The sequence below is a fragment of the Mus caroli genome, chromosome 17, assembly GCF_900094665.2.
Source record: "Mus caroli chromosome 17, CAROLI_EIJ_v1.1, whole genome shotgun sequence".
Lineage (NCBI taxonomy): Eukaryota > Metazoa > Chordata > Mammalia > Rodentia > Muridae > Mus > Mus caroli.
The window spans coordinates 6,595,998-6,620,959 of NC_034586.1; the positions used below are offsets into that span (position 1 = coordinate 6,595,998).

The 24,962-nt window shown below is 39.7% G+C and overlaps 1 protein-coding gene across 6 annotated transcripts in view; it reads left to right on the forward strand.

Annotated features, from left to right (window-relative positions):
- Positions 1-4,608: 4,608 nt before the first annotated feature.
- The window catches only part of Qki (QKI, KH domain containing RNA binding), a 116,125-nt gene continuing 95,771 nt past the window's right edge, over positions 4,609-24,962 (forward strand). For all 6 annotated transcript variants that reach the window (XR_003835275.1, XM_021186104.2, XM_021186105.2 and 3 more), the window contains exon 1: positions 4,609-4,865. Coding sequence is in view for 5 of the 6 variants with exons in the window: in XM_021186104.2 (XP_021041763.1) it covers positions 4,724-4,865 (142 nt within the window). In the remaining variant the exon portion in view is untranslated. The remainder of the gene's footprint in view (positions 4,866-24,962) is intronic.

Genomic DNA, 24,962 nt, shown 5'->3' on the forward strand with positions numbered 1-24,962 from the left:
TTAAGTTATTTTTTACTTGAAGATCTGTCTAGATGTGGAATGAGAAGGTCACATTACATGGCATGAGGGCCTGCATCCTGCTCTGAGTGTTTCTACCTCTACAGTTTCATTTAGGGTCAAACGAGCAGAAACCTTACATTACCAGTTAATATTTAACTGCTGGGCAGGGGGTGAAGCTGGATGCTGGGGCTACATCTGGAAGGATCACATTAGCCCTGTAATCACAAATCACACTACAGCAGTTGAGGGAGTCACGCTCCTCATCTTACTAGAGATATAAACATACTTTAGTGAAAGGAAGACATACTACTACCACTACTACTACTAGTACTACTACCACTACTACCACTACTACCACTACTACCACTACTACTACTACTACTACCACTACTACCACTACTACTACTAGTACTACTACCACTACTACCACTACTACTACTACCACTACTACTACTGGACTGATTTTTTGCATACAAAACAAATAAGACAATCATGCTACATGCACACATGTGCACACACATGTGCACACACATATAGAGACATAGACCGAAAAATAACAACTCTCCAGGCCCTAATGTTCAAATGCTGAAGTTTCACATTTGAACACAACCAGAATCCCTAGATCATTTTCAATGCTCTGAACAGTATCTATATGATAACTCACTTTACAGTTTAGGAGGATACTCAAACGTTTTGTGGAGTTAATTATACAAACATACCTAGACTCCTCCCATCCCCCCCTCATAGAAATTTTTATAATTTAGATTATTTCTTTCAAAGAATATTGGAACAAAGAACCATCAAACATTGAATGTGCAGTTTTTAGTTCTTATAAAAACTCCATGGCAATAAAGACAGACCTGTTTGGAATACTGTAAGTTTTTACTCTAAAGGTGGAGAAATGCAACAAGCTAGTAAAGCCAATGAAATTGAACAGAAAGCACATTTCCACTCCTAGTTAATTAGTTTAAGAATGAAGAGCCAATTTTATTGTTAATAGATGAGTTTTCACTGAAAGAGCTATTACAAGGATCTTCATATACCTGCGTATACCTATCTTCATGTACATTTATCCTGCACATTTTGAAAACTGTATTAGAATGTTTGCAATAACAGGACTGAAGGATCTATAATTATTGCTGAGATTGTAAGCTTGAAGGTACATATCTCAATAAACTTTGTAGTCTACATTGCATTCATCATGTTGTGTGATCAATACATGTGCACAATGTGCAGAAGAGTGGGAGACAGACAAAGATGGGAGCCTATGGATGAGTGCCTGGGCAAGGTCAGTGGCCCCAAAGGCCGTGCGTGCACTTGCTGTAGAGTCCTGGACTGACTCCACTAGCCACTAAGCTGTTCCTAGACAACCAGCCATCTCAGCTCTCAAGTATGGCTACTCACGCCTCCTCACATGTCGGGGGAAGCACTGAAGGAAATAAATCAGGTAAGAATTTTAACCTCAAGTACACAACTAGCTCATGACACTCCTCTTTGAACACGAAAGTCATGAGAGCCTACACATGTGCTGTTGTTGGGGTTAGGAACTCTCAAAGCGTGAGAGTCTTTACTCTGATGGCAAACAAACTGACGCACAGATCTGACATGGCATGTGAGAAATGTGACAGAAAGAACTAAACATTTAACAAAAAATAGAGGTGGTATATGGGAGCTGGAGTGGGGCTTTTGGGCAACTAGTGAAAACTTTGCAAGGGGATACCAAGCCCAGAGCCCTACAGATGCCAAGCATGTGTAGAGGTCAAGACAGATGAGGAGTCCATCTAGTGAGCTTGGGCAGCAACATGCAGGGGACCAGATCTCTTGGGGCCTAACAGGTCTTGGGAAACTCTGGATATTTTTTTCTTAACCTGAGAAATCAGGCAAAACTAAGCAGGGGAAGAGAAAACGCACTAAATGGCTACTATTTCCAAGTGATGGGTCCACCAGGGATTAAGCCATGGTGAATGAATATTGCCTGACCATTATTTTCATTCAACTACATTATAAAAGTGGTTGGACATATGGGTCAAAAATTATGTAACACTGTAATGAATTCAAAGGATTTACTGGATAGGGTCAGTAAAATGGGGAGAGGGACACTCTGGTATAAAATATAGGTGGATTTGAACAGCAGACAGGGCTCATTAGCTATAGTGCTGGGTAAAATTATTCAGTTTCCCTCTTCCTCTTCAGGGGTTTCCTCTTATGTAAAATTTGGGGCTGCCAGGATTGCCTAAGGTACAGGACTGCTCTGATTGAGCTATAGAGGGAGAGCAGCTAGCACAGGGCCTTTAAGTGTGACCAACTTACAAAGGGGACTTCTCTTGCACAAACACAATGTATAATAATTCAGTGACAAAATACTTTTTAATAATATTCAAGAAACAAACCCTTTTTTCTAGATTCTGAAGAAACACTTAGAAAATGTAGTAACAGCTTTTTGATCAAATTATTCCATGCTTTTACTAATTTATTGTTTAGAGATAACTAAGGGATTATCTATAGTACTAAGAACTACTATAGCCATTGTTGGAAAATTAAAATTATTTCAATTACATGTTAACTTTTGTTCATTATTTGCTCTAAAAACGTAGTTTAATAAACAACTAGAAAACCAAAACCCAAACCAACCCAAACTGTACTCTTTAAATAAAATAATCAGAAGCTACTGGCCAGGAAAAGAGTAAAATTGTTTTAAATACCGTTGGTACCACATAAACTTCGAAATGCTCTTTAGAATTCGCGTAAAGCAAAGTTAAAAAAAAAAAAAAAAGCAATCCAACCAGCCTGCTTACGTTCACATTTAAAATACAGTGAGATGATTCCCAGAAAATTACAGCCAGGGCCAACTCTCAAAATGGTTAATTTGACAATCTTGTCTACATTTTAATGGAGCACGTTATAGAGAACTTGCAACAAAACAGGGATGATGCAGATTTAATGACGGACAGCTTCTATAAATCGCAGGACTTCATTGCTGCAATTCGGAACATTGTTTCCGAAACAAATGTAACCGGCAGAACTTCCTCTACTCGCCATAAAAAGCCCCTGTCCTGGCCCACTGCCTGTCATTTATTTTTTGTCAAGTAGGTAGAAATAGGCGTTGACCACTTCGCTTTTTCCGAATGTGTGCTCCTCACACAGGCTCCCTTGTGCGGGGGCCGCACCACCGAGGAGCCAGCGCCTCCGCCACCAGGGACTGGAACCTGCGGTGAGGATTAACGGAACCGCGCGTCACGCCGCATGGAACAGAGCCCGCCCGCACGTCCGTGGGTGCGCACGCGTGTGCCGTCTCCGCCCACGGTCCGCGGCCGCCTCGCAGCCCACGGCAACGCGAGGGCCGTCACGCGTGGCGCTGGCTCCAGTGGAAACCTCACTGGAGTCCCTACCGCCCGAGACACTCGCGGTGTGGGCGCCCACGCCAACTCAGTCCGCCGCCACCTCGCACCCCAAGCGATCCGACGGCCGGGTTCCCCGCCCCGCGAGGTGGGCGCCGCGCCAGAACGGTTCGGTCCCGCTCCTCCTTCGGTCCGCAGGCCATCTTCGTCCCTCTCCACCCCCACGCAGGCGCGCTCCAGGCCCGCTTCCCCCCCACCCCCCGCCCCCACGGCGCGCTCTCCGCCAGGTGGGGCGGAGCGACCCTCGGAAGGGGCGTGGCCACAGGCCTCGACGCGCGCACGCGCTCTCAGCCTCTCGGCTACGTGTCTGGACACGTGACGCCCACCCGAGAGTCCCCAGTGAAGCAACAGGACGTTAAAAAAAAAAAATTTTTTTTTTCTTTTTTGAGGGGGTGGCGAGGAAGGTGGACGAAGAGGTTTAAGAAAAAAAAAAAAAAAACCCAAACTATAGTAACGCGCGCGGACGCGAGGCCCGGGCGGCGGCGGCGAGCGCAGCGCGTCGCGGAGAGTCCCGCCGGGATTCCTCTCAGCCGCCGCACCCGACCGCGCCCGCCGCCTCAGCAACAGCGCGCCGACGAGCCAGCGCCGCCGCCCGCGTCCCCCTCAGCCGCGACCCCGGCCCCGCGCGGGCGGCCACCGGCGCGCGTCCTCCCCGCCGCGGCCCGGCCCTGCGCCGGCCGTCCCGCCCGAGCGGCCAGGGGCGGCGGCGGGGGGCGGGAGCGCGCCCAGCCCCGTAACGGCCGCCCTGCGCGGCCCCGCCCGCCGCCCGCCCCCGGCCCTGCCCGCGCCCCTCCCCCCGCCGCCGCCGGCTGCGCCGCCTGAACTGAGGCGAACTCCGCCGCCAAGTGAGTGAGGAGGAGGAGAGCCGCGGAGGAAGAGGAGGAGCGCAGTCGGAGCGCGGCGGCGGCGGCGGCGGCGGTAACGCGGAGCGCCGCGGCGGACAGCACCGCAGACTCGCGAGCTTCGGCGCAGGCGGCGCGACCGGCCGACGAGCGGCCCCCCGGCTCCTCGCGGCGCAGCGGCCCCGCGCCGCGCTCGGCCCGAGACCCGCCTCCGCCGCCGGCCTCGCGAGGGGAGCCGCGCCGGGCGGCCGAGGAAGCGGCGGCCGCGGCGCGTCGGGCCGGGCGAAAGTGCCTGCGGGGGGCGGGCGGGCGCGCGGAGCCGGCCGCCCCGGGGCTCGGCGCGGGAGCCGGAGCGGGAGCCGGCGCGGAGCGGGACGCCGCGTCCCGAGCGGCCGGCGGCCGGAGCTCGCCCCCGCCCCTCCCTCCTCTCCTCCGGCGGCGGCGGCGGCGGCGGCGGGCGGAGTGAGCTGCGGAGCCTGGAATATGGTCGGGGAAATGGAAACGAAGGAGAAGCCGAAGCCCACCCCAGATTATTTGATGCAGCTGATGAACGACAAGAAGCTCATGAGCAGCCTGCCCAACTTCTGCGGGATCTTCAACCACCTCGAGCGGCTGCTGGACGAAGGTGAGGCGCCCGGCCCCGGCGCGGCGGCCCGGGATGGCGGGGCGGCGGGAAGGTCAGGCGGACGGGCGGGCGGGCGCACAAAGGCGGCGCGGGCGGCTCGCGGCCCGGCCGGGGCCGGGCCAGGCCCGAGGGCGGACCCGGGAGCGCGCGGGGCTGCGGGGCTGCGGCCGGCTCCCGACGGCGCGGCGGCTTAGGCTCCCCGCCATCCCGGCCATCTCGGCCGGCCCGGCGGGGCCACGCGATTCCCCGAGCTCCGCCTCGCCTGGCCCGCGGGGCCCCGGCTTAGCGGGCTCTTTTCGGTAGAGTTGCGTGGCCCGCAGTACCCGAGTGGACCCCGAGATGTTCAGGAATCACGTAGGGTTCCGAAGAAAAGTAGTGCTTATGTGGCCGAAGGCGAGGACGAAATGACAGAGTAGAACACTTTTTGTCCTTTTGTTTGGGGAAGCGAGAACTGTTTGGGAGTTTAACTTCACTTTTTTTTTTTTTTTTCTTTAGTCTGTGGTGGTGGTGGTGGTGGGGGAGGAGTACGAAATACCGCGATGACAGACCTGAACGGAATCCGAGTTCGGAAGAACTGGGGCGGAGGGTTCGCTCCCGGCGTAGCCGCCTGCGTTTGCAGGGCGGGGAGCTGGAAGTTTGAAAGGACGGGGATAAAATAGAGCAGAAGTTTGCAGAAGCTGAGTTAGGAGCGCTGTGGGGAGCGGAGACTGACTGGAGATTAGTGCTGGTCAGCTCTGGAATTCCTTTAGGAACTGCTCATAGCAGCGACCTGGAGTGTTAGTTCCCAGTAGCTGTAGGTTTCTGTGGACGCCCGGGGCGGGGTTGGGGGGTGGTGGTGGATAGGACCAACAAGTCTGTTTTAAATCGAGTAGCGAGTAGTTTCTGTCTTCTCTTTTAAAGTCTAAGAGTGGACTGTTTAAAGGAAGCGGAAAACTATGTTGTACAGATGAACATGGATTTTAGGATCTTGAGAAGAAAGAATGTCGAAAAATTTTAGAGATAGCTGGGGATATCTGCTGGCATGTCAGGGAAGAACAAAAGACTCCCGAGCTAAAAGATGGTTAAAGAGTCATGCTCAGAGCTTCCGTTGGATGGGGCGTCTTGGGCAGTATTTAAAACAGAAAACATTCAGCTTTTACACATGAACATGCAACAGCAACACATCGAAAGAGGCATTTTTTATTGTTGGGTTGGCATATTTGTTAGTGTTAAATTGCCCTGGAGAAAAAACTTGAGCTGCCCCTTTAAGGGTTTTTGCCTTTCCTATTTGTGTTGGCATTTGAAAAATTGTGGAGGCAGAAAACTTTCTGGAATGTCCAAAAAAAAAAAAAAAAAAAAAAAGCTGGAGCTCTTAAATTGAGTATTTCCAAAAGTGAGCGCTAAGGGGCGCCAGTTATTTTTTTTAACCTTGGAAATGTTTGGAACAAAATAGTATGCTTAATAATCTGACCTATATTAGGTGCAGTTGAAACTTAAATTTTTAGATGACTTCATTTGTCATTATTCACAAATGTGATTAGGGCGGAAACACCTCATACATTGATATTTCTTCCTTGGCATTGGTTTTCATGATATTAGTAGCATATTTATGAAGAAAAATTTAGTTTTTTAAAGTTCAATAAAGAGGAAATTTCTTACTCAACAAACTAGACAGCATATACAATGGACTAAAAAGCATTCTTAAAATGCTTCGTATACCCAAGTGACTTAGTGGAGCTTATAAAAAGTTTGGATATGTTATAAGGAAAACTAGTAGGCGTTTCTTAGATTAATTGTAAAGGCTGTTCAAGTGTTCTCTTTCAGCTTGATCAGAAATAACTGCCTTATTTTGAGGTTGGCATAAGTCTTTCAACTAGAGGAATTTCAATCTTTGCACAGGCTTATTTCTCTTGGTTAGAAATAGTGACCCTTTGGGTTTCAAATGTAGAAGACAGCTAGTTTAGGATTACAATATTCAAAGTAATGTTTGGTGTCTCCTTGTCATGTTTTCTCCATCTTCACCTTAGTTTGTTTGTTCTTGTCTGAGCATTAGGCCAGAGTACAGATAACTCCGATTTAATAGGAGACAGGAGATTGACTGGGGATTGTGATTGTTTTCATCACTTGCAGGAAATGGGCTAGTCCCTAGTGTGTTATAAGCTTTTAACTGTACTTGTTAGTCTTACTGTAAATTTAATTTGACTTGAAATTTCTGGCTTTTTTAAGTGCATCATCATAATTTTCTTGGTAGATGACTTAATTGTGAAAATTGGCAACTTGTCTTTAACCCCTTGTGCCGTCCCATTGTCCAAAACAGATTAGTGATGACTTCTGTTTATGGTTAGGGATTACATTTTCCTTTGTCTGTAACACTTGGCAGAAAAATTACTTTTAAATTCAGATAAAACTAAGTTTCACTTTAGGGATTAAACTGTTCAGTGATAGTAAGATACTCTACTCTCTGATAATTAGAAACTTTGAATGGGACTATTTAGCAATTTTATTTTAAAAATTCTTTTCCAGCAGTGAACTTTTAATATAGTTCCTGTTTGAGAATTTTCATTTGATTTGTTAACAAATTTGGGAGTGAAATATGTTGGTTTTCTACTTGTTAAAACTTGAATGGTAGAAGAGAAATCCGTATATTAATTCTTGCTGGCTTAAAAGAAAGTAGTCCAAAGTCCTTAACGTAGGCAGTAACTCAGTCCTTCTGTTGGCTGTTAGTTCTGCTTGGTGAGTTGTGGCAGTCTTTCTTTCCTAGCATCTTTAGCAGGATAGTTTTGTTTTAAAGCTAACAATATATTTTAGGCCAGGGCAATTCCTAAATAAAAGCTATAACTTGAGTTAATACTTCTAAGACTTAAAGGATCATTTAATTAGAGGTGAGCAGAAGATTACAAATAAAATGTGGGTCTTAAAATGCTTTCTCTTAAGATTTTAACTTTATCCCTGGGATAAAGTTACACACAAATTATCTTAAAGACTTTTCTTTGTAATGAAAACGAGTTAAATGCAAAACATTTTTAAAAATAAACATTTTGCAATTTAATATGAAGACGTGCAGCAGTAAATAACATAGACAAATAACAAGTAGAGAAAAGCAAGAATGTGATACATGAACATCGAATTTCCAGTCTTAATTCCAGGATTATGAGAGAGAGGCTGCTTTTATGAAAATGAGAAGGGTGTGGTTTGATGAAAGGGGGCAGTCTGAATATTTTTACAGAAGCTTGTCAGAAAAACTAGAGTATAATTTAGGAAAAGTAAACAAATATGTTAGATGTTGCATGAATGGTTTAAAAATGCTTTTAGTTTTAGATAACCCTTTTTCATAAAATTTCCTGCTCCCTAACTGATTAAAATCACCTTTGCTGTTTATCTTTGAGAATGTGTTCAGTGTTGCAGATGTCGTACCTCTGCTTTTTTTGAATTTTAATTCTTTTCTTTTTGAAAAGTCTTGTTTGTCCATAAACACTATGGCTTAAAACTTTGCATGGCCGTAGATACTGAGAGGACATAGGTGATATAGTTTGTTAAATTTTTAGATTTTCTTTTGTCTAAAAAGCAAGTCATTATTGACAGCAGTTATTATTTGTGTCAAGCATATTTTATGTAAGGTGGGGTAGCTAATTTGTTTAGGAGCTAGGACATTGCTTTTGCAATCCGTTGCTTTTGTAATAAGCTGCTATTTTTCACCAGTTCTTTCCACTATGCTCCTCAGGAGATAGCACAGCTCTGTGTGGGTCTAATGGAAGCAATCGTTTGCGAGTTTATTCTGCATTTACATCACACTGCTCTAGAGTTGGAGGTGGTAAGCTTCATCGTGTTTTATAGTTAAGGTTGTACTGTTAAACAATAGCACAATTAAGTTTATAGTAGAAGTAGGGCTTAGAGAGTCACATTTCCTAGTATATTTGCTATCATTGCCTTTTCTGAGATGAGTATGAGAACGTTAAAATAAAAATTCTCATTTGCGTGAGAGTGGGTGTGTTTGATGATAGGGACCTTCAGAGCTGTCTCAGATCAGCATTTGGCTTTTTAGGTGGTTTGAACATTGTGTATCTCTGTTAATCATGGCCCCATCTCTGTCCTGAAGCTGGAGTCTAACAATGTTCCATCAGATCAAGTGATTTTTAGTATCCAAAAGGGAAGCAGAGCCCTGTGACAAAATCTGACAGGTATAACCCTGTGCTGCTGAGACCCTTGAGAAAGCAGGGTAGAGAAGCACCTTTTTCAGCTGCTGTATTTAGATGTATAGTTTTTTGCTTTCCTTTTGTTTTTGGTACTAAGAATTAATTAAACCATTTGATTATATGGACAACTTTATATAAACATAGGACCTGCATTTTGATTTATTTGAGAAATTCCGTTTGTTTGATGCTGTTGTAAGCAAAAATTCTCCCTTTCTGTCTGAAATGGAATGTGCTGTGACATTATTAGGTTTTGTTTGTTGATAACTCAGAAAATAGCGCACTGAGCAACTTTCTGCTCCTAGTATGTCAACTGTTGTGGGGATAGCTAAGAATCTATTTTAAGGCTGAGGGATGGATGAAATGGATCCATGTTAGGAGGTCATGATTAAAACCATGTGCTGGTTTCTTTACATGGATGACTTGACGATTTTTTTTTCTTCGTTCTTTAGTTGACATTAAGGCAATACAGTAGGGATTTTAAATGCAAGATTCCCCCCCCCCCTTTGCAATGATTTCTTTTAGGAAATGTATATACCTTTTTAAAAAATTGAGCTTTTTAAATCTTGGAGCACATAGACAACTTATTTGATGTCCAAGGAATGATTTCTTCCAGGATCATTTTCACTTAATATTAAAAACAAAATAAAGATAAGCACTAAAATTACTATAGTTTGTCATTTTCATGTGTCTCTATTAGGAAGAAAGTTTATAAATACAAACCATTTTCTGTCTGGTGTTTTCTTACGTAGTTATCACAATTGGAACTTAGATCTGATTTGTTTCTGTATGCCTTGCTAGAAGTGATTCACTCCATGTGTACAATTCAGAACTTGCAACACACTTTCATGTTTAAATTTTAAATCACTTACATTCCTTTTGATTTCTAGTTTTTTTCTTAAAATGCTTTTAATCACAATACGAAGGTGGAATAAAACACTAATACTTTAAATACATAAAGCAGTTTTGTAATAATCAGTGAAAGCTTTGAACAAAGGTAAATGCATTTTCTTTCCTTTAAAAATTCCCCTCTCCTCTTGTAATATTACTGTTTGTAGTACTTGTTCTGTAGGTGTTTAATATTTATTTTACTTTATAACCATTGATACGGGTAGGAATTAGAAATATAAAATTCCTTTGCTTTTGTAGAGTTGTTTCTGGCATTCCTTATACCCAAATGTCCATCCATAGTCAGAAACATGTCAATGCTTATATTAGTTTTTGCAAGCTTTGGCATTATGGAATTAATGTAGGTAATTTTTTTTAGCCATTTGCTCTTAAAGTCAATATATAGGCTTTGTATCATTACAGTCATTTTTTTTAATTACGTATTTTCCTCCATTACATTTCCAATGCTATCCCAAAAGTCCCCTATACCCTCCCCCCTACTTCCCTACCCACCCATTCCGATTTTTTGGCCCTGGCGTTCCCCTGTACTGGGGCATATAAAGTTTGCATGTCCAATGGGCCTCTCTTTCTAGTGATGGCTGACTAGGCCATCTTTTGATACATATGCAGCTAGAGTCAATTACTGTCATTTTTATGAGCAGAATTTGTCAAATTAAGGTTGTTTTAGATCCTGTTCAAAGAATAGACTGCCAGGAAAAAAAAAAACATGAAAAGGCAGCTAACTCTACAAAGTTGTCCTTTGTTGTGGGCATGGTACAAGAAGGAGTGCTTGAGAGTGCTTGTGGATCTGTAAAGGAAGACACCAAGTGAGTGCTGGCCAGCCTAATGGAGCTAGCTGGTGAACTTAGATTAGAGGAAAGACAGGAAGCAGTTTGTGGAGGTAGTGACAATCATCTGCTGGGCCCAGGGTTGATTATGTTTTTAAGCCTTGTTCTGGATTTAGTACAAAACCAAATCATCACAAAGTCAGGGCACGGTCAATTTGGTCAGTAGCAAGTTATTGGGAGCTAATTTTATGATTTGAAATACATAGGACAAAATCAAGGATACATCTGTTAAAGTCTTAAGAGCATACTTAGGAAAAATAATACAGACTTTTTGGGGCTGGAGAGATGGCTCAGCAGATGAGAACTGGCTATTCTTCTAGAGGACCTGGATTCAATTCCCAGCACCCACATTACAGCCCACAACCATCTGTAACTCCAGGCCAGGGGCATCTGACATCCTCTTCTAGCCTCTTTGAGCACTAGGCACATACATTCACACAGTGTACAGTATATCATATGTGCAAACAAAATGCTCATACACACATAAAACAAGAAAAAATTAAAAATAAGGATTTAAAAAATTTGAAATGTTGTATAAACTTCAATGTCATTCTTTATCCAGTTTCAAAATTTCCTCATAGATAGTGTGGAAGAGAATAAAGAAATAACTCCAAGAAAGACATTTCTTGGTTGAGTCTTGGTAGAGGGAAATTAGTGCAGATCAAGTGATCATATTCAGAACTGCTAGGACCAGAGATCAGAAATATGTAGACATAGTCTGGAGAGGGTGGGGACTTGCTCTTATCACAAGTTTGGTTGTTGCAAAGGTGGTGCAGGGTTCTTTCTTTATTCTGTATGCTGATCTGTTTTATGATGTGCCATTCATGTAAGTGGACTGAGAAGAAGAGAATTACAACATATTTCCACACACTGAAAAAACTGTTAGAGCTTCCAGTTGTGAACAGAACGAAAATGGAAGTAATTTTGCCAATTCTGTGCTATGTTGGACTTTAACAAATGCTGATCAGTTTCTTGGAGCTAGAATATATATTATTCCTAAAATAGCTAAAAAATAAGATTTTTTTTGACAGTTATAATTCTAAAAGTAAGAAACCAAAGGTGTGTTTGGAGGATTTAAATTTATTTGAACTTTTCTGTAAGCAAAGAATAGAGCCCTGTAACAAATGAATTCAGTGTTCATTTACCACTGTGGCTATTTTTATTACTGTTATTTTTAGTAACCACTCAGAGGAAGCAGTATTTCTCATTAGAAGACTTAATATAGAGGCTTAATACTGTTAAGTGATTCAAGCCAGGAACATAAGTTTGCTTTACTTTTAGATCTGCATGGGGCAATAGCTCTGTTCTTGTTGTTTTTAAATCAGGGAGGTAACTGGAGAATGACACTATATAAAGCAGCTGCTGTGACCCTTTAATACAGTCATGTTGTGACCTCCAACTATTATAAAATTATTTTGGTGCTGCTTCATAACTGTAATTTTGTACTGTTATGAATTGTAATGTTAATATCTGATATGCAGGTTATCAGATAAGTGATTCTTGTGAAAGGGTGTTCCCATCTCTGGTGGGGTCACGACCCACAGGTTGAGAATCTCTGCTCTAAAGACAGACTGAGCTGAGGAGTAGGTGTGCTGCATTCAGTTATTACATCCTATTCCCTATACCAGTTTATGGAGGATGAGTGACTGTTCATTTGTAATTTTATTAAAAGAAACTTTGAAATCTCAGTTCTTTGTTAGCTGTGCAAAGTAATTTTATTACTTAGAATTGTATGCTAAGAATTGAACCTAGAGCCTCACACGTGCTAGGCAAATGCTGTATCATTTGTTTTATTCTTACAAATGGATTTAACTCCCTTTCCAAGCAAAATCCATATATTCTGAGGATATAAGCTAAGATACAAAAAAAGACTGCTCATATGAGAAGTCTTTCTACCAGTATTTTTAAGTTTCTTCTGGTGGGAGTTATCTGGTAGAGAAACCGGACAGGCAGAGAAAGGTGCTTTATCCATTAGCTTTATGTCCTTGAGAATCCTTAACTGTAGTTTACAGGTCACAGAGCTACAGTATCAAGTGGATCTTCTTGAGTAGTGTAACCTGGTCTTGGTAGTCTGGAACGAGACGAGTGGGAAGGTACGTTCTCGGAGAAAGAAAGGATGGCAGTGTCAGAAAGGTAGTCAAAAGATGCCACCATATCTGTACACAGTAGCACATGCCTGAGTTTAAAGTCAGCCTGATGTACATAGCAAGTTCTAGGCTAGTCAGGACTGTCTAAGAAGACCCTGAAGCAACCAAACAAAAGGATGAGAACCGGCGATGGTGATGCCATCTTAGAATGTGTATATTGATTAGTTGGTTAGTTGAAATGGCAAGTGCTTGGACAGTAGCAGTGTAAACAGTAAGTGAAGATGAGAGAGTAGGCAGAATCAGGACTGGGTTGTGGTGCTTCTAAATTCTGGACTTGATAGTTGCATTTTATTCCAGAGATTCTTAGTGCTTTGCTGAAGTTTTGGACTTTTTGTTTTGGGTGTGTCATAGTGAATTTCTTTTTTTATTTTTAACCGCTTTGTGCTTTTTTTTTTTTTTTAAAGATTTATTTATTTATTATATATAAATACACTGTAGTTGTCTTCAGACACACCAGAAGAGGGAGTCAGATCTCGTTAGGGATGGTTGTGAGCCACCATGTGGTTGCTGGGATTTGAACTCAGGACCTTTGGAAGAGCAGTCGGGTGCTCTTACCTGCTGAACCATCTCACCAGCCCCTAATTTCTTGTGCATAATAAGCTAATAAAAACACATGACATATAGTCATATATAGAAACAGGATAATACAAAGTTAAGCATTTCTATATGGTTGACTTATTACAATTCCTTTCCCCACAAGGCTTCATAGTAAATAAGCCCTCTTCTGCAAACTTAAAAGATAGTTTTCTGTTTAGACCAATGCATCCTTTGTGTGTTTTATTATGACTGAAAAGTGTGACTGTGCATGTTTGTATGTGTGCGTGCATGTGCATGTGTGTATAGTTTTCAGCCCAATTTTGGTCACTTAAGAGAGGATTGAATTTTATTGTTGTTTTGGGTTTTTTTTTTTTTTTTTTTTGAGGGGCTGGGGTTGGGGGAGGGGAGACAGGGTTTCTCTGTGTAGCCCTGGCTGTCCTGAAACTCAAGAGATCCATTTGTATTTGTCTCTGGAGTGCTGGGATTAAAGGCGTGCATTGCATCACCACTGCCTGACAAAAATTGTACTTTTTAAATTTTTTGGATGAAAGTTGAAAAGAATGAAGAAATTCTTGCTTTTGTTGACTCTTAGAATTTAACTAGCTTGGCTTGGTGAGATGTTTTTCAAAATGATATCTTGTGTTAAATCTGTGTTAGCAAACAGTGAAGATTTTCTGAGCATTGCTCTAGCTGATCTGTGTTACTTCTGCTTAGCTGTATTTTCAGTATTGGTTAAAATACAATAGAGATACATTGATATTCCATTTTTAAAGTTTGTATCTTTCAAAATTAATATATTTTGTTAGTGACACCACATTAACAAGAGTCACTACTCAGATTTCTGTAGTTGCATCTGGAGTGTTCTTTATTCCTGCAAGGTTCAAATAATTAGACCTTGTTATAATTTAAAAAACTTTTAAAATTTGAAAACATCTTTAAAAAAATGCCTCAACCTTGAGGGAGGGCTGAGCTGGGTCCCTGAGTAAGGGCTCTGGCCTACTGGGAAACAGTAATTGACCTGTGCTTCTGACAGCCCCCTGAGACTCCTCTAGGAGGCTGCTCCTTCCCACACCCCTCACCCCGTGGATGCATTGACAGGGACAGCTGCTCCGGTTCTAATGCCCCTGTTTTCTTGCTTTCCCCTCCAACCAGTTCAATCTCATCCCTCCCAGCAGCTCCCCTTCCACTCCCTGGGGAACTGAAGGTTGTCCTGGCCAGGACCTGAGACCTCCTTGAGTGGAGGGAAGTGATCTATGTCTCTTCCCCCCAGCAGCTGTGACCAGTCCTAGCCCCGTCCCCAACCCTTGGGGTAGTTGGGGAATTCTTGCCAAGCACCTTGAATGGGAAAGGTCCTTGAAGAGGGCCAGGCTGGGGTCCAGCAGGGGTGGGGGAGGTTCCTGCTCTGTCTCTGCTGGGTCCCACCCAGTCTTGTTCTCCCATCCTCTCATCTACCTCCCCACCCCAGGGACAGAAGATCTTTTATTTTCTCATATTTATAATCTCAGACTTGGACTCCCTGTTCTTCTCCATTAACTTTAGTGTCCTGTGTGAGAGACTGACAGATGCCTCAAGGACTTTTACTTTTTATTACATAAAAATTAAAAAAAATTTTTTTTAAACTAAAAAAAAAAATGCCTCAACTGGGCGTAGTGGAGCATGCCTTTAGTCCCAGCACTTGGGAGGCAGAGACAGGTGGATTTCTGAGTTCAAGGACAGCCTGGTCTACAAAGTGAGCTCCAGAAAACCCTGTCTCAGAACCCCCCCCCCCCCCCCCGCCTCAACTTGAACTTCTTTGTTGGGAAATTGTTCCTTTTTTTTGTTTGTTTGTTTGTTTTGTTTTTTNTTTTGTTTTTTTTTCGAGACAGGGTTTCTCTGTGTAGCCCTGGCTGTCCTGGAACTCACTTTGTAGACCAGGCTGGCCTTGAACTCAGAAATCCGCCTGTCTCAGCCTCCCAAGTGCTGGAATTAAAGGCGTGTGCCACCACGCCCGGCTTCCTTATTCTTTGTATCCTTAGTAGTTTGGAAATTATATTTATATATTTATTTATAATTTTGTATTTGTTTTGTATGTTTAAGACTGGGTCTTGGCTTTGTATATCAGACTACCTTTGAACTTACTGTGTGTTTAGTGTTGAGTGGCCTCAAATTTGTAATGATCCTCCTGTTCTCAAATGTAGGAATTATATGAGTGCTGCCACCTCACTAGGTTTAGGAAGTTAGACTTAAAAGGCAAGGCAGATTGGAATATAGCATGTTTGGAATATATCAGAGGTGGTGGTGTGTTCTTTTAAGTTGTAGTATGTCAGTAGAGACAGTAGTCAGTTTCACTGTTAGTGAGGCTCAGATTGTTATCTAGATTAGAGTGCAGAGGCCTGAGTCTGGGTGGTTCCCTTCTGTAAAACGAAGGCTTTATTTCTGTTTTGATCAGAACCTAAATCAGCCTTAGGTTTGCGTATGAACCCTTTATGCTATGGTTAACAGCTGCTTATGTGCCTGAATTCATTTCATGAGAACATCTACCATGATGCTTTTCTTATTCTAATACTTTTCATCCAGTATCTTGGTAGTCTGAAAAGTTAAACTTTGAACAACAGGGTAGGTATTATTTGAAATAAAATCCTATTGGGAAAGCTATGTAGATTTCTCATTATGCAGTCATAGAGTTGTTAGCCGCTTAAATGGCGACCTTTTATACTCATCATTATTAAGTGCATGGATTTCATAGATAAGTTGCGGTCAGGGATAATCAGATTGGCTCCTTTGTCTATTGGAATGTTTCTTGCTTTTTGGGACAGTATATTCCTCAACTATGTGTGTTTTCTGCTCCATATGTAAAACTAGCGTTTTCACTAAAGTTCTTTTCCATTCTGAATGGTGTTACAGACTACATATAGGTACAAACTATTCATCATTGTTGTTGTGAGATTATCTTTCCATCTATTTCCTGGGGGTGCTGGTAGGCACTGTTCATTTTAAAGTTAATCAGTCTGTCTCTGCACTTTTGGTTTAGTTTTATCACAATTTTATCATTCTTTTTCTACACCAAAATATTTTTAAAGTTATATTTTATGTTTATCTTGCTTGCATGTATGTCTGCACGTGTACCTGATGCCCATGGAGGCTAGAAGAGGGTGTTAGACCTCCTGGAATAGAGTTACAGTTTTGAGTCACCATATGAGTGATAGGAATCACATCTGTGTCCCCTGGAAGAGCAGCCAGTACTCTTAACCACTGAGTCATTACTACAGCCCCCATATCATTCTTGATGGTGATATTAGTACTTACTTATTTCTATAGTATAAAGGAGATATTCTCAAAATCAAAATAATCTGCAAACTTCTAAATATATTTAAATGGTCTTTCTCGTTTTTACACATTACAAATTTACGTGTAGTGATTCTCATTTCTAGTGTGTTTTGATTTTATGTGCAGTGTTTTCCTTCACTACTAAATCTTACTATCTACTTTTTGATATTAATATTTACTGTGTAAGCTCTTTTATTGTACCTTTTAAAGTAGCTTTTACCTTAAACCCAGCAGAGATTAGGAGAACAAATATCTTTTAAAATGAGAAGTGTGTGTGTGTGTGTGTCTGTGTGTGTCTGTCTGTGTCTATGTGTCTGTGTGTATCTGTGTGTATGTGGACCTTGTGTGGATGATGGAAATATGATCCACAGTGTATTTTAAAAGGAGAAAGTTTCCTCTTTAGACTAATGCTTTAGATCTTATCCTGAAGGAAAGGAACAGAACAGTGCCCGTGAAAGTTACAGGTAGACAAACCTCCTTGGTAGAAAGGATGCTTTGAAGCTGTACTTGGAAAATCTTTACTGCAACCTTTTTGTCGTTAAGAATCTTTAACAGTAAGGAACTTATGTTCCAGCAGATGGGGATGTCAGTACACACAAGAGCATTTAGTGACTAAAATGTGTTGGGAAGTGACTTTGTCAGAAAAGAACATTTTATCCTTTCTATTATAAGGGAAGGGGCTGCTCAGGAATAGTATGAGTTGTAGTTAATTGTCCTTATGATGGTAAGTGTGCCTAAGGTTGTATCTTTAAAGATTTAGTCTTTAAGAGACTATAGGTTGACTATTTAATGTAACTAGCAGATAGATTATAATTTTTCCTGTAATGTTTTCTGTTTTTATATTAGTATTGAACAGTTATTTGGGGTGATATAATATGTTACATACTAAGCATGCATTTGCTCATAATCCATACTGTCCTGAATCTTGGATCAGTGATTGCTGTTTAGTAATATTAGAAAAAAGGTGAGTCGTAGCTATTATGTTATATGAGGAGAAAGTTCTTTTGAGGATCATAGTTTATTACAGCGATAAAAAGTTATCAGCAGTTAAACCATATCTTATCTCACTTTATTGCTGAGTTTATAGCATTACAGGATTTCTTGTTAGTTTTTTTTGGCAGTGTTATATAATTTGTTTTAAAATGTGCCTTAACAATTGTTGAAAAAAAATGCTGTTCATTACTGTTTGGGAAATGTGTGCCTTTTTAATATTATCACATTTTTCTTGGTTATTGTATTAGTTTTCTTCCAGTTGTGAAGTACTATTTCTCAGTCACTTGAAATTAAACTCCCAGTATAATGAAAGGATGTGTCTTCTCTATGGAGATTCAGGAAGGAAGAAACTGACATAGGAACTTTGGTACAACTATACCAACTTGTATTATACTTGCTGATTTTCTACAATGCTTATAGAGAATTGAATGCAGACATTTTCATTTAGGAGCAGAACTGTATTTCCCTTCAGAAGAGAGTAGGTGAGAAAGCTCAGCTTTTATCGTGGCACATGCATTAATCCCAGCGTTCAGAAGATAGGCAGAGGCAGGAGGATCTTTGTGAATTCAAGACACCCCCCTCTCCCATCCCTTCCAACCTCCCCATGCTCTACCCGGTTTTACAGGGTGAGTTCCTGGACAGCCAAGACCTAAGTAAAGAAACTTTGTCTCAAAACAACAACAAAGACAAAGAATGAGGAGTCTGGTGTGCATATTTTGAACATTGTTTCTTAGTGTGTAAACTTTTGAGAAGCTTGAATTCTTTTCTCTTACTAATTAAGAAGTTGTTGAAAGAACTAGACAGATGTGTTTTACTAACAAATACTCCTTAGGAAAAGTTTTAGATGTGTCAGTGAAAACCACATATAATTAATAGGTACTGAGTTTTCCTTAGCTTCCTTCTAAGCTTTATTATTAATAGATATTAATGGATATAACAGAATTGAACACCCACTGAAATACTAGCCCTTTGTGTTTCTTTAACACACACACACACACATACACACACACACACACGGATGCATTCATGAGCTATATATCTTTTTTGCATCTTCTAGCTTCCAATTTTTTTGTTGTCATTTGATGTTGTTGAAGTGTATTAGTTACTGACTTTTTTTTGTGCTGGTGGTTTTGATTTTTTTGACATGCCATTTTGCTTTTAGGATACCTGTGTGTGTGTGTCTCTGTGTGTGTGTCCGTGTGTGATAAATGATTTCTAATGTCTGATAGTAAGTCCCAGAAAACTTTTATGACTGGGTCAATGAATTTCAAACTCATAGGTTTGCAATGTATTTAATGTAAAGTGAGTATTTTTGGTGAATTTAATAGAAAGTGATTATTATTCTGTAGTGTTTTGAATTGCAGAGCACCCTATTTCGCATGCTAATTTTTAATGACATAACTAAAATAATGTATGGGATATGGGGGAATATACCACAACTTCAGAATTATTTCACAGTTATTATTGATAACCTAAACAGAGACTAAAGCCTGGTACTAGAAAGACTACTTTAGATTGGGAGGTTAACCAGTGGTTCTGAAGAAGAGATGAACTCGGACCTGTTCTCAAAGGACAGAATTTAAATGGTATAGGACTATGCACTAGACCTAGGAACAGTGTCCTTGTACAAGGACATTTTGAATTACACTTTAAATACTTGAAGTTTATGCTCCAAACAGGAGACAAGAGAGCTATTTAAAGATTTTCCTTTCAGGGCTCTTAATTGTTTGCAACTTTGATCTACCACAGTGTTTCTGCTTTTAACTAGGTTTTCTTTAGTTGTATAAGCATTCAGTTACAATGAAATCCCTTAATGAGACAGGCTGCTGTACTTGATACTGCTGTTTCTCTCTTTCAGGTTTTTGTATCTTTTGGGTACTGGCATATCTTAGATTGGGAGTGTGAGGGAAACAAGAGTTTCATAATTGGCCCTAAAGTCACTGTGTACACTATAAAAGGACCTGGTAGAGTGTTGGGTGACCTGGCATATTTAAGGCGTTGGATATAATCTTCTGCTCTGCAAACAAACAAGAGTTAGCCTTTTTCATAGAAATACTACAATTTCAAAGTTTTGGAATTGGAAAGAATCTTGAAACTCAGTCACAGCGTCATTATGTATGCACGCGTACACACACACACACACACACACACACACACACACACTTCATTGATGAAAACATGAAGAGATTTAATGGTCAGAACCGGCTTTCAACCTTTTTAATGCTGCCACTCTTTAATACAGTTTCTCATGTTGTGGTGACCCCAGCCATACAATTTTCATTGATACTTTATCACTGTAATTTTACTGTTTGGAATCATAAATATCTGACACGCAGGATATATGAACCCTTGAAAGGGTCATTCAATACTCAAAGGGGTTGCAACACACAGGTTGAGTACCATGGTCTAGACATTGCTGGTTTCAGGAATAGTAGCTAAGTTGGCTCTTTTGTAGAAAATATCTAAGTTCTATTGTTAGCAAGTAAAAAGTACCTTTAAGCCTGATCTCTAAGAAATTTTTATTATAACTATTAATCTGTGCTATCTTCAGATGTGAAGTCTCAATTATTTTAAATTTTATTTTGTTACTTTACATATTTCCCAAGTCTTTTTTAAAACATTTCTTCCAAATAAGAACAAAATTAAGTATACAGTGCACAGACTCATTATCCTTAAACCACCATTAACCAAAGACAAAAGAGTCGTTGTTTGCAGTTGCCAGCTGTCTACTATTTACAACCATTTGTGTTGCTGTTTTGTATTGTCTGTACTTTGTGGGCTAAGATGAAGTTTTTCTTAATCTTAGAAAGGCAGTGTGAGGGCTGAGGGTCTGTTTTGGTGGTACTATCTTCATTGGTAGACCACTTGCCTTGCACATTCAAGGTCCGAGGTTCAATTTCCAGTACTGGGTTGGATGAGTAAATAGAAAGTGAAGTGTGTTGGATATGAAAATAATTAGGGAAGATAAAATATGAATTTGAAAATCCTAGGTTAGTTTTCGGTTATAGGAAAATTGTATATTATGTTGTGGTAAGGAGGGGTGTGGTGCTATTTTATTTTAAGAAAAATGTTTTTCTTACAGTTTTTGTGCAGCATTTTCATCTATATAAAATTTGGTTTTCAGGTATGAGTTAGCTGGATGCCATAGGATATGTAATAGCAAGCTTATTTTGTTACATGATAGCTAAAGTTGTGTCTCAAAGTCAACTTTGAGAATTGAATTATGAGTTACTTTGTGATTTGTATAGATGGCTTGGACCCTGAAGAGGGGAGAAAGAACAAGACAGTGCTGGAGAGAATGAATGCTGGTAATAAAGAGGACCCTCAGTGTGTCCTGGGCTGGTTGGTTGGTTGTTTCTTCCTCCTCCTCCTTCTCCCTCCTCCTCCCAATTTGGGTTTTTGAATATGTTCTACACTAGCCCAGGCTGGTCTTGAACTTCCTGGAACCACTTCTCTAGGGCTTTGATCACAGATGTGTTTCATCATGTCATAAATTGAGAGTCTCTTGGTTGTCTCCATTAGCAATATTTGTATACTGACTGTACAAACAAAAATTCTTAAATGCTAATAACCAAGAGAAATACTTTGTTATCAAAGTAAAGTATGTATGTCTATATGTGTATTTATATAACTAATATGAATGTTTAGGAAATGTTTCACTGTTGTATCTGCAATACAATTTAGTTTTTGAAAAATACATTTAATCTAAAAATGCTGGTTAATACTAATTTAATGTTTTGGCTTATAGTTATCAAAAAGGTAATGTTGACTTTTGTTATAGTATATCTTATTCATTTATTTATTATTTTCAACAATCTTTCCCCTTAACATCTTACTGGGTGCTATGGATATAGAAATAAGTGAGATACAATGGTCTGGAGAAGACTTAATGTTAATGAAACCATACCCAACTTTAAGGAGATACCAGATTTTCTAGCCGGAAGATGAACATTTCTTTAGAGAACATATGTTTTATAATCTGATAATTTCTCTTACTAAAGAGATTTAGTTCTGGTATTCTTTCTACATTCTAAAATGAAAAATACCAAATATGTTTATATGAGCTTTGAATTTTTGGCTTGTGGCCAAGTTTGTTAAAAGTTAGTTACATAGCCAATCTTTAAAATATTAAACTTCACAAATTAATAAGAATATTTTTCTAAATATATTAACTAGTTTAAATTTATCTATTTGAGAAACATTTCTTTTCTGACAGCCTTCTCCCCCAAGTTTGAAAAGGAACTGTCAGGTAGAAATACTATGTAAACATTTGTGTTTGACTATTGGCCCTGTGCCCAGATGGTAAAAGTTAAACTCTGAATCAAGCCATGAACTTGTAAACAATGGAATAAAAAGATAAGCACATAATTTTCTAGTGCCTAAGAATAGTGTCTTTTTATTAGACTTTGGAAATATTGTAGACATTGACTTCTTGTAGTTCTTTACAAATTTCAGGTTTGACAGCTGGAAGTATATAGTTCCTTGGTAGAGCACCTGCCTGTCAGTACACTAATTGTGGTTTTATTCTCTATCATGGCAAAGTAAAAAAAAGATGTTAAAAAAAAATGAAACATCTAAGCTGAATGTTTAGTTACGTTTTATTAAGAGGCCTTAAAACATGGTGTTTCTATAGGATTCAGTTTCTGTAGGTTTCTCAGTTGTTAGATTTTCTCTGTGTGATTGGCTGCTGCAGTAGGTTAAGGAAGTTAAGGTCTGTGAGGATGTGGTAGTTGCCTTAGAATGATCTTGCTGTTAGCAGTGAAAAATGTTTTTCTTACAGTTTTTGTGCAGCAGGCCATGGAGTAAAGCACATTTTTAAAATAAAGGTGATGAATTTAATCACAAACTGGCAGCCACATGGAAACTGCAGGCCTTGATACTGGGAGAAAATTGCCTATAAAGCAACTCTTGAGAGAAGAGGCTTTAAATTTACCCACCCATTTCGACATTGAAGAGAACATAGGGATTATAGGATATTTTGCTTGGCCTGCTTAGTTCAGATGAATGACATTTGAGTTTTCTACTTAGAGCCAGTTTAAAGTACGACTTTTGTCAATAAACTTTTACATTTTTCTAAATATTTCTAACATTGCCTTTTCAGTACATGATATCCTATTACTACTGTGCCCTGTATTTTGTTTCTTCCATATTTGAGAAGTTGTACTATGTATGTGAGGAACTATACCTAGAAGAGACACATGCAAGGCTTATAAATAACAATTAATAGAATGCCATCAGTGACTATTTTACATATCTTTTTATTCTTTGAAAGTTTTATGTTGTATTTTGGTAATAGTCACTACCCTCCTCCATCTCTTCCCAGATCATTCAGTTTCCAGTCAATTTTCTGTCATCATTTTTTAAAACCCATCGTGTTCTGTAGGTATCACTGCTGTTTTGTGTTTTGCCTAACTAATTTATGGTATAAAATTAGAGCAGAATGGTAAAACTTGTATTATGAGTAATCTGGGTTCTTATTCTCTTTTCTCTAAATGATTAATGCTTGTCATTTTTGAGGAATAACCCAACCCTTGATAATACCATACAGTATTTGGAGTGTTAAACCCAGTTTTGTGGTACATTATAGCATTCATTTTGAAATACTTTAATACATCCATTATATACATAGCCATTAGAAGATGGCCATTTCAGATTCAGAGAATTATTTGTGGCAAATGAAAATAAAAACCCGTCTGTAGTGGGTTTGGCCTAATGTTGTTTGTATTCTAATGTTAATTTGTGTCCTCCAAAACTGTTTGCACCAGAGTTCACATGTTAAGACATTGAGGGACCCTGCCCCCAGTTAATTATGATTAGTAAGTAAACATTACTTTAAGAAAGTTATTAGATCTTTTTTGAATACATACCCTTGTTCTAATTGATCATATTTTTTTGAGTAGTACAGTGTAATAAGTATGGAGATTCTGTTTTTAAAGCAGACATTGAAACTTAATATTTGGTGATTAAAAAAGGATAGAAGGAAGAAGAGGGTCCTACAAATGTCTGTAGCCAGGAGACAATTTATTGGAGTTGTAGATTAACTATAAAGATATGAAAATCGAGAAGGAATAGTGTTTCCTTTAAAAATACTAAAAAATGGACCAGTAATTGCATCTTTTTCACTGAAAGTTTCATTTAATTAAGTGTTAAGTCTTTGGAAGAGTGATTATATTACATCTGTACGAAAGAAGACCTTACCCTGTAAAAGTGAACATAACCCATCTTACCATCACTGAGATTTGCACTGAGGGCAGAGTGTAAACAAGTCAGTGCTGACATTCCATAATCAGTGACACATTAATACTTGGTCATCTGTTTACTTGATTTTAGTAAGCTATGGCAACTTTAAGACTTCGAATCAGGATTAATATTCTAGTTATGTGAACTCTACTGTACCTGGTCAGATAATTGATGTGTGAGAAGCTTTATTTTCACGTTGTGAAAGAACTTAAATTTTATGATTTTGCATCCAAGATGAAGCCAGAGTCAGATGTATTCAGGCATATAACATGCACTTGCTTATATATACTTTAAGAATAGAAATGTTGCATGTGTACTTAGTTTTAAATAGCTTCTGTTTTGTTTAATGGGCTATAAATGTAATGTATGTAATATGATGTAAAGCATAACTGGCTCAGTATAATAATCATATGTTTGTAAGCTGGTATTAAATTCAGTTTGTGTAGATACTGGTTAATAACCTGCCTACCTACTTACCTATCCTTCTATGAATCTGTCTATCCATCAATCTGGTTTTTTTGAGACAGGGTTTCTCTATGTGACCCCTGGCTGCCCTGGAACAGCAGTCCTTTTTTTCTTTTAATAAATAAGAGATTTTATTATCTTATGCCAAATCAAGTCTGGAACACAATTATTAGCTATAGTTTAGTTTCAGATTCTTGATGCCAGAGCTAAAGCATCTCAAGTACCTATGATCTTGTGTTGTTGTGAAAGGATTTTGGAATCTTGTTTTGAACAGTCATATAGTTCAGGTTGCTCAGAATCACAGGGTCCATGGTGTGCTGTGAAGACAGTGCTTGTAGTAATATTACAGTTTCATATCAATGGCATCAGATGGTTTTCTTTTGTTTGCTTTGTTTTAGGTAACCATTTTTAAGGTTTTTAGTATGTAAACATACATTGCAATTTTATTATACAAATGTACTTTACAAACTTATATATATATATATATATATATATATATATATA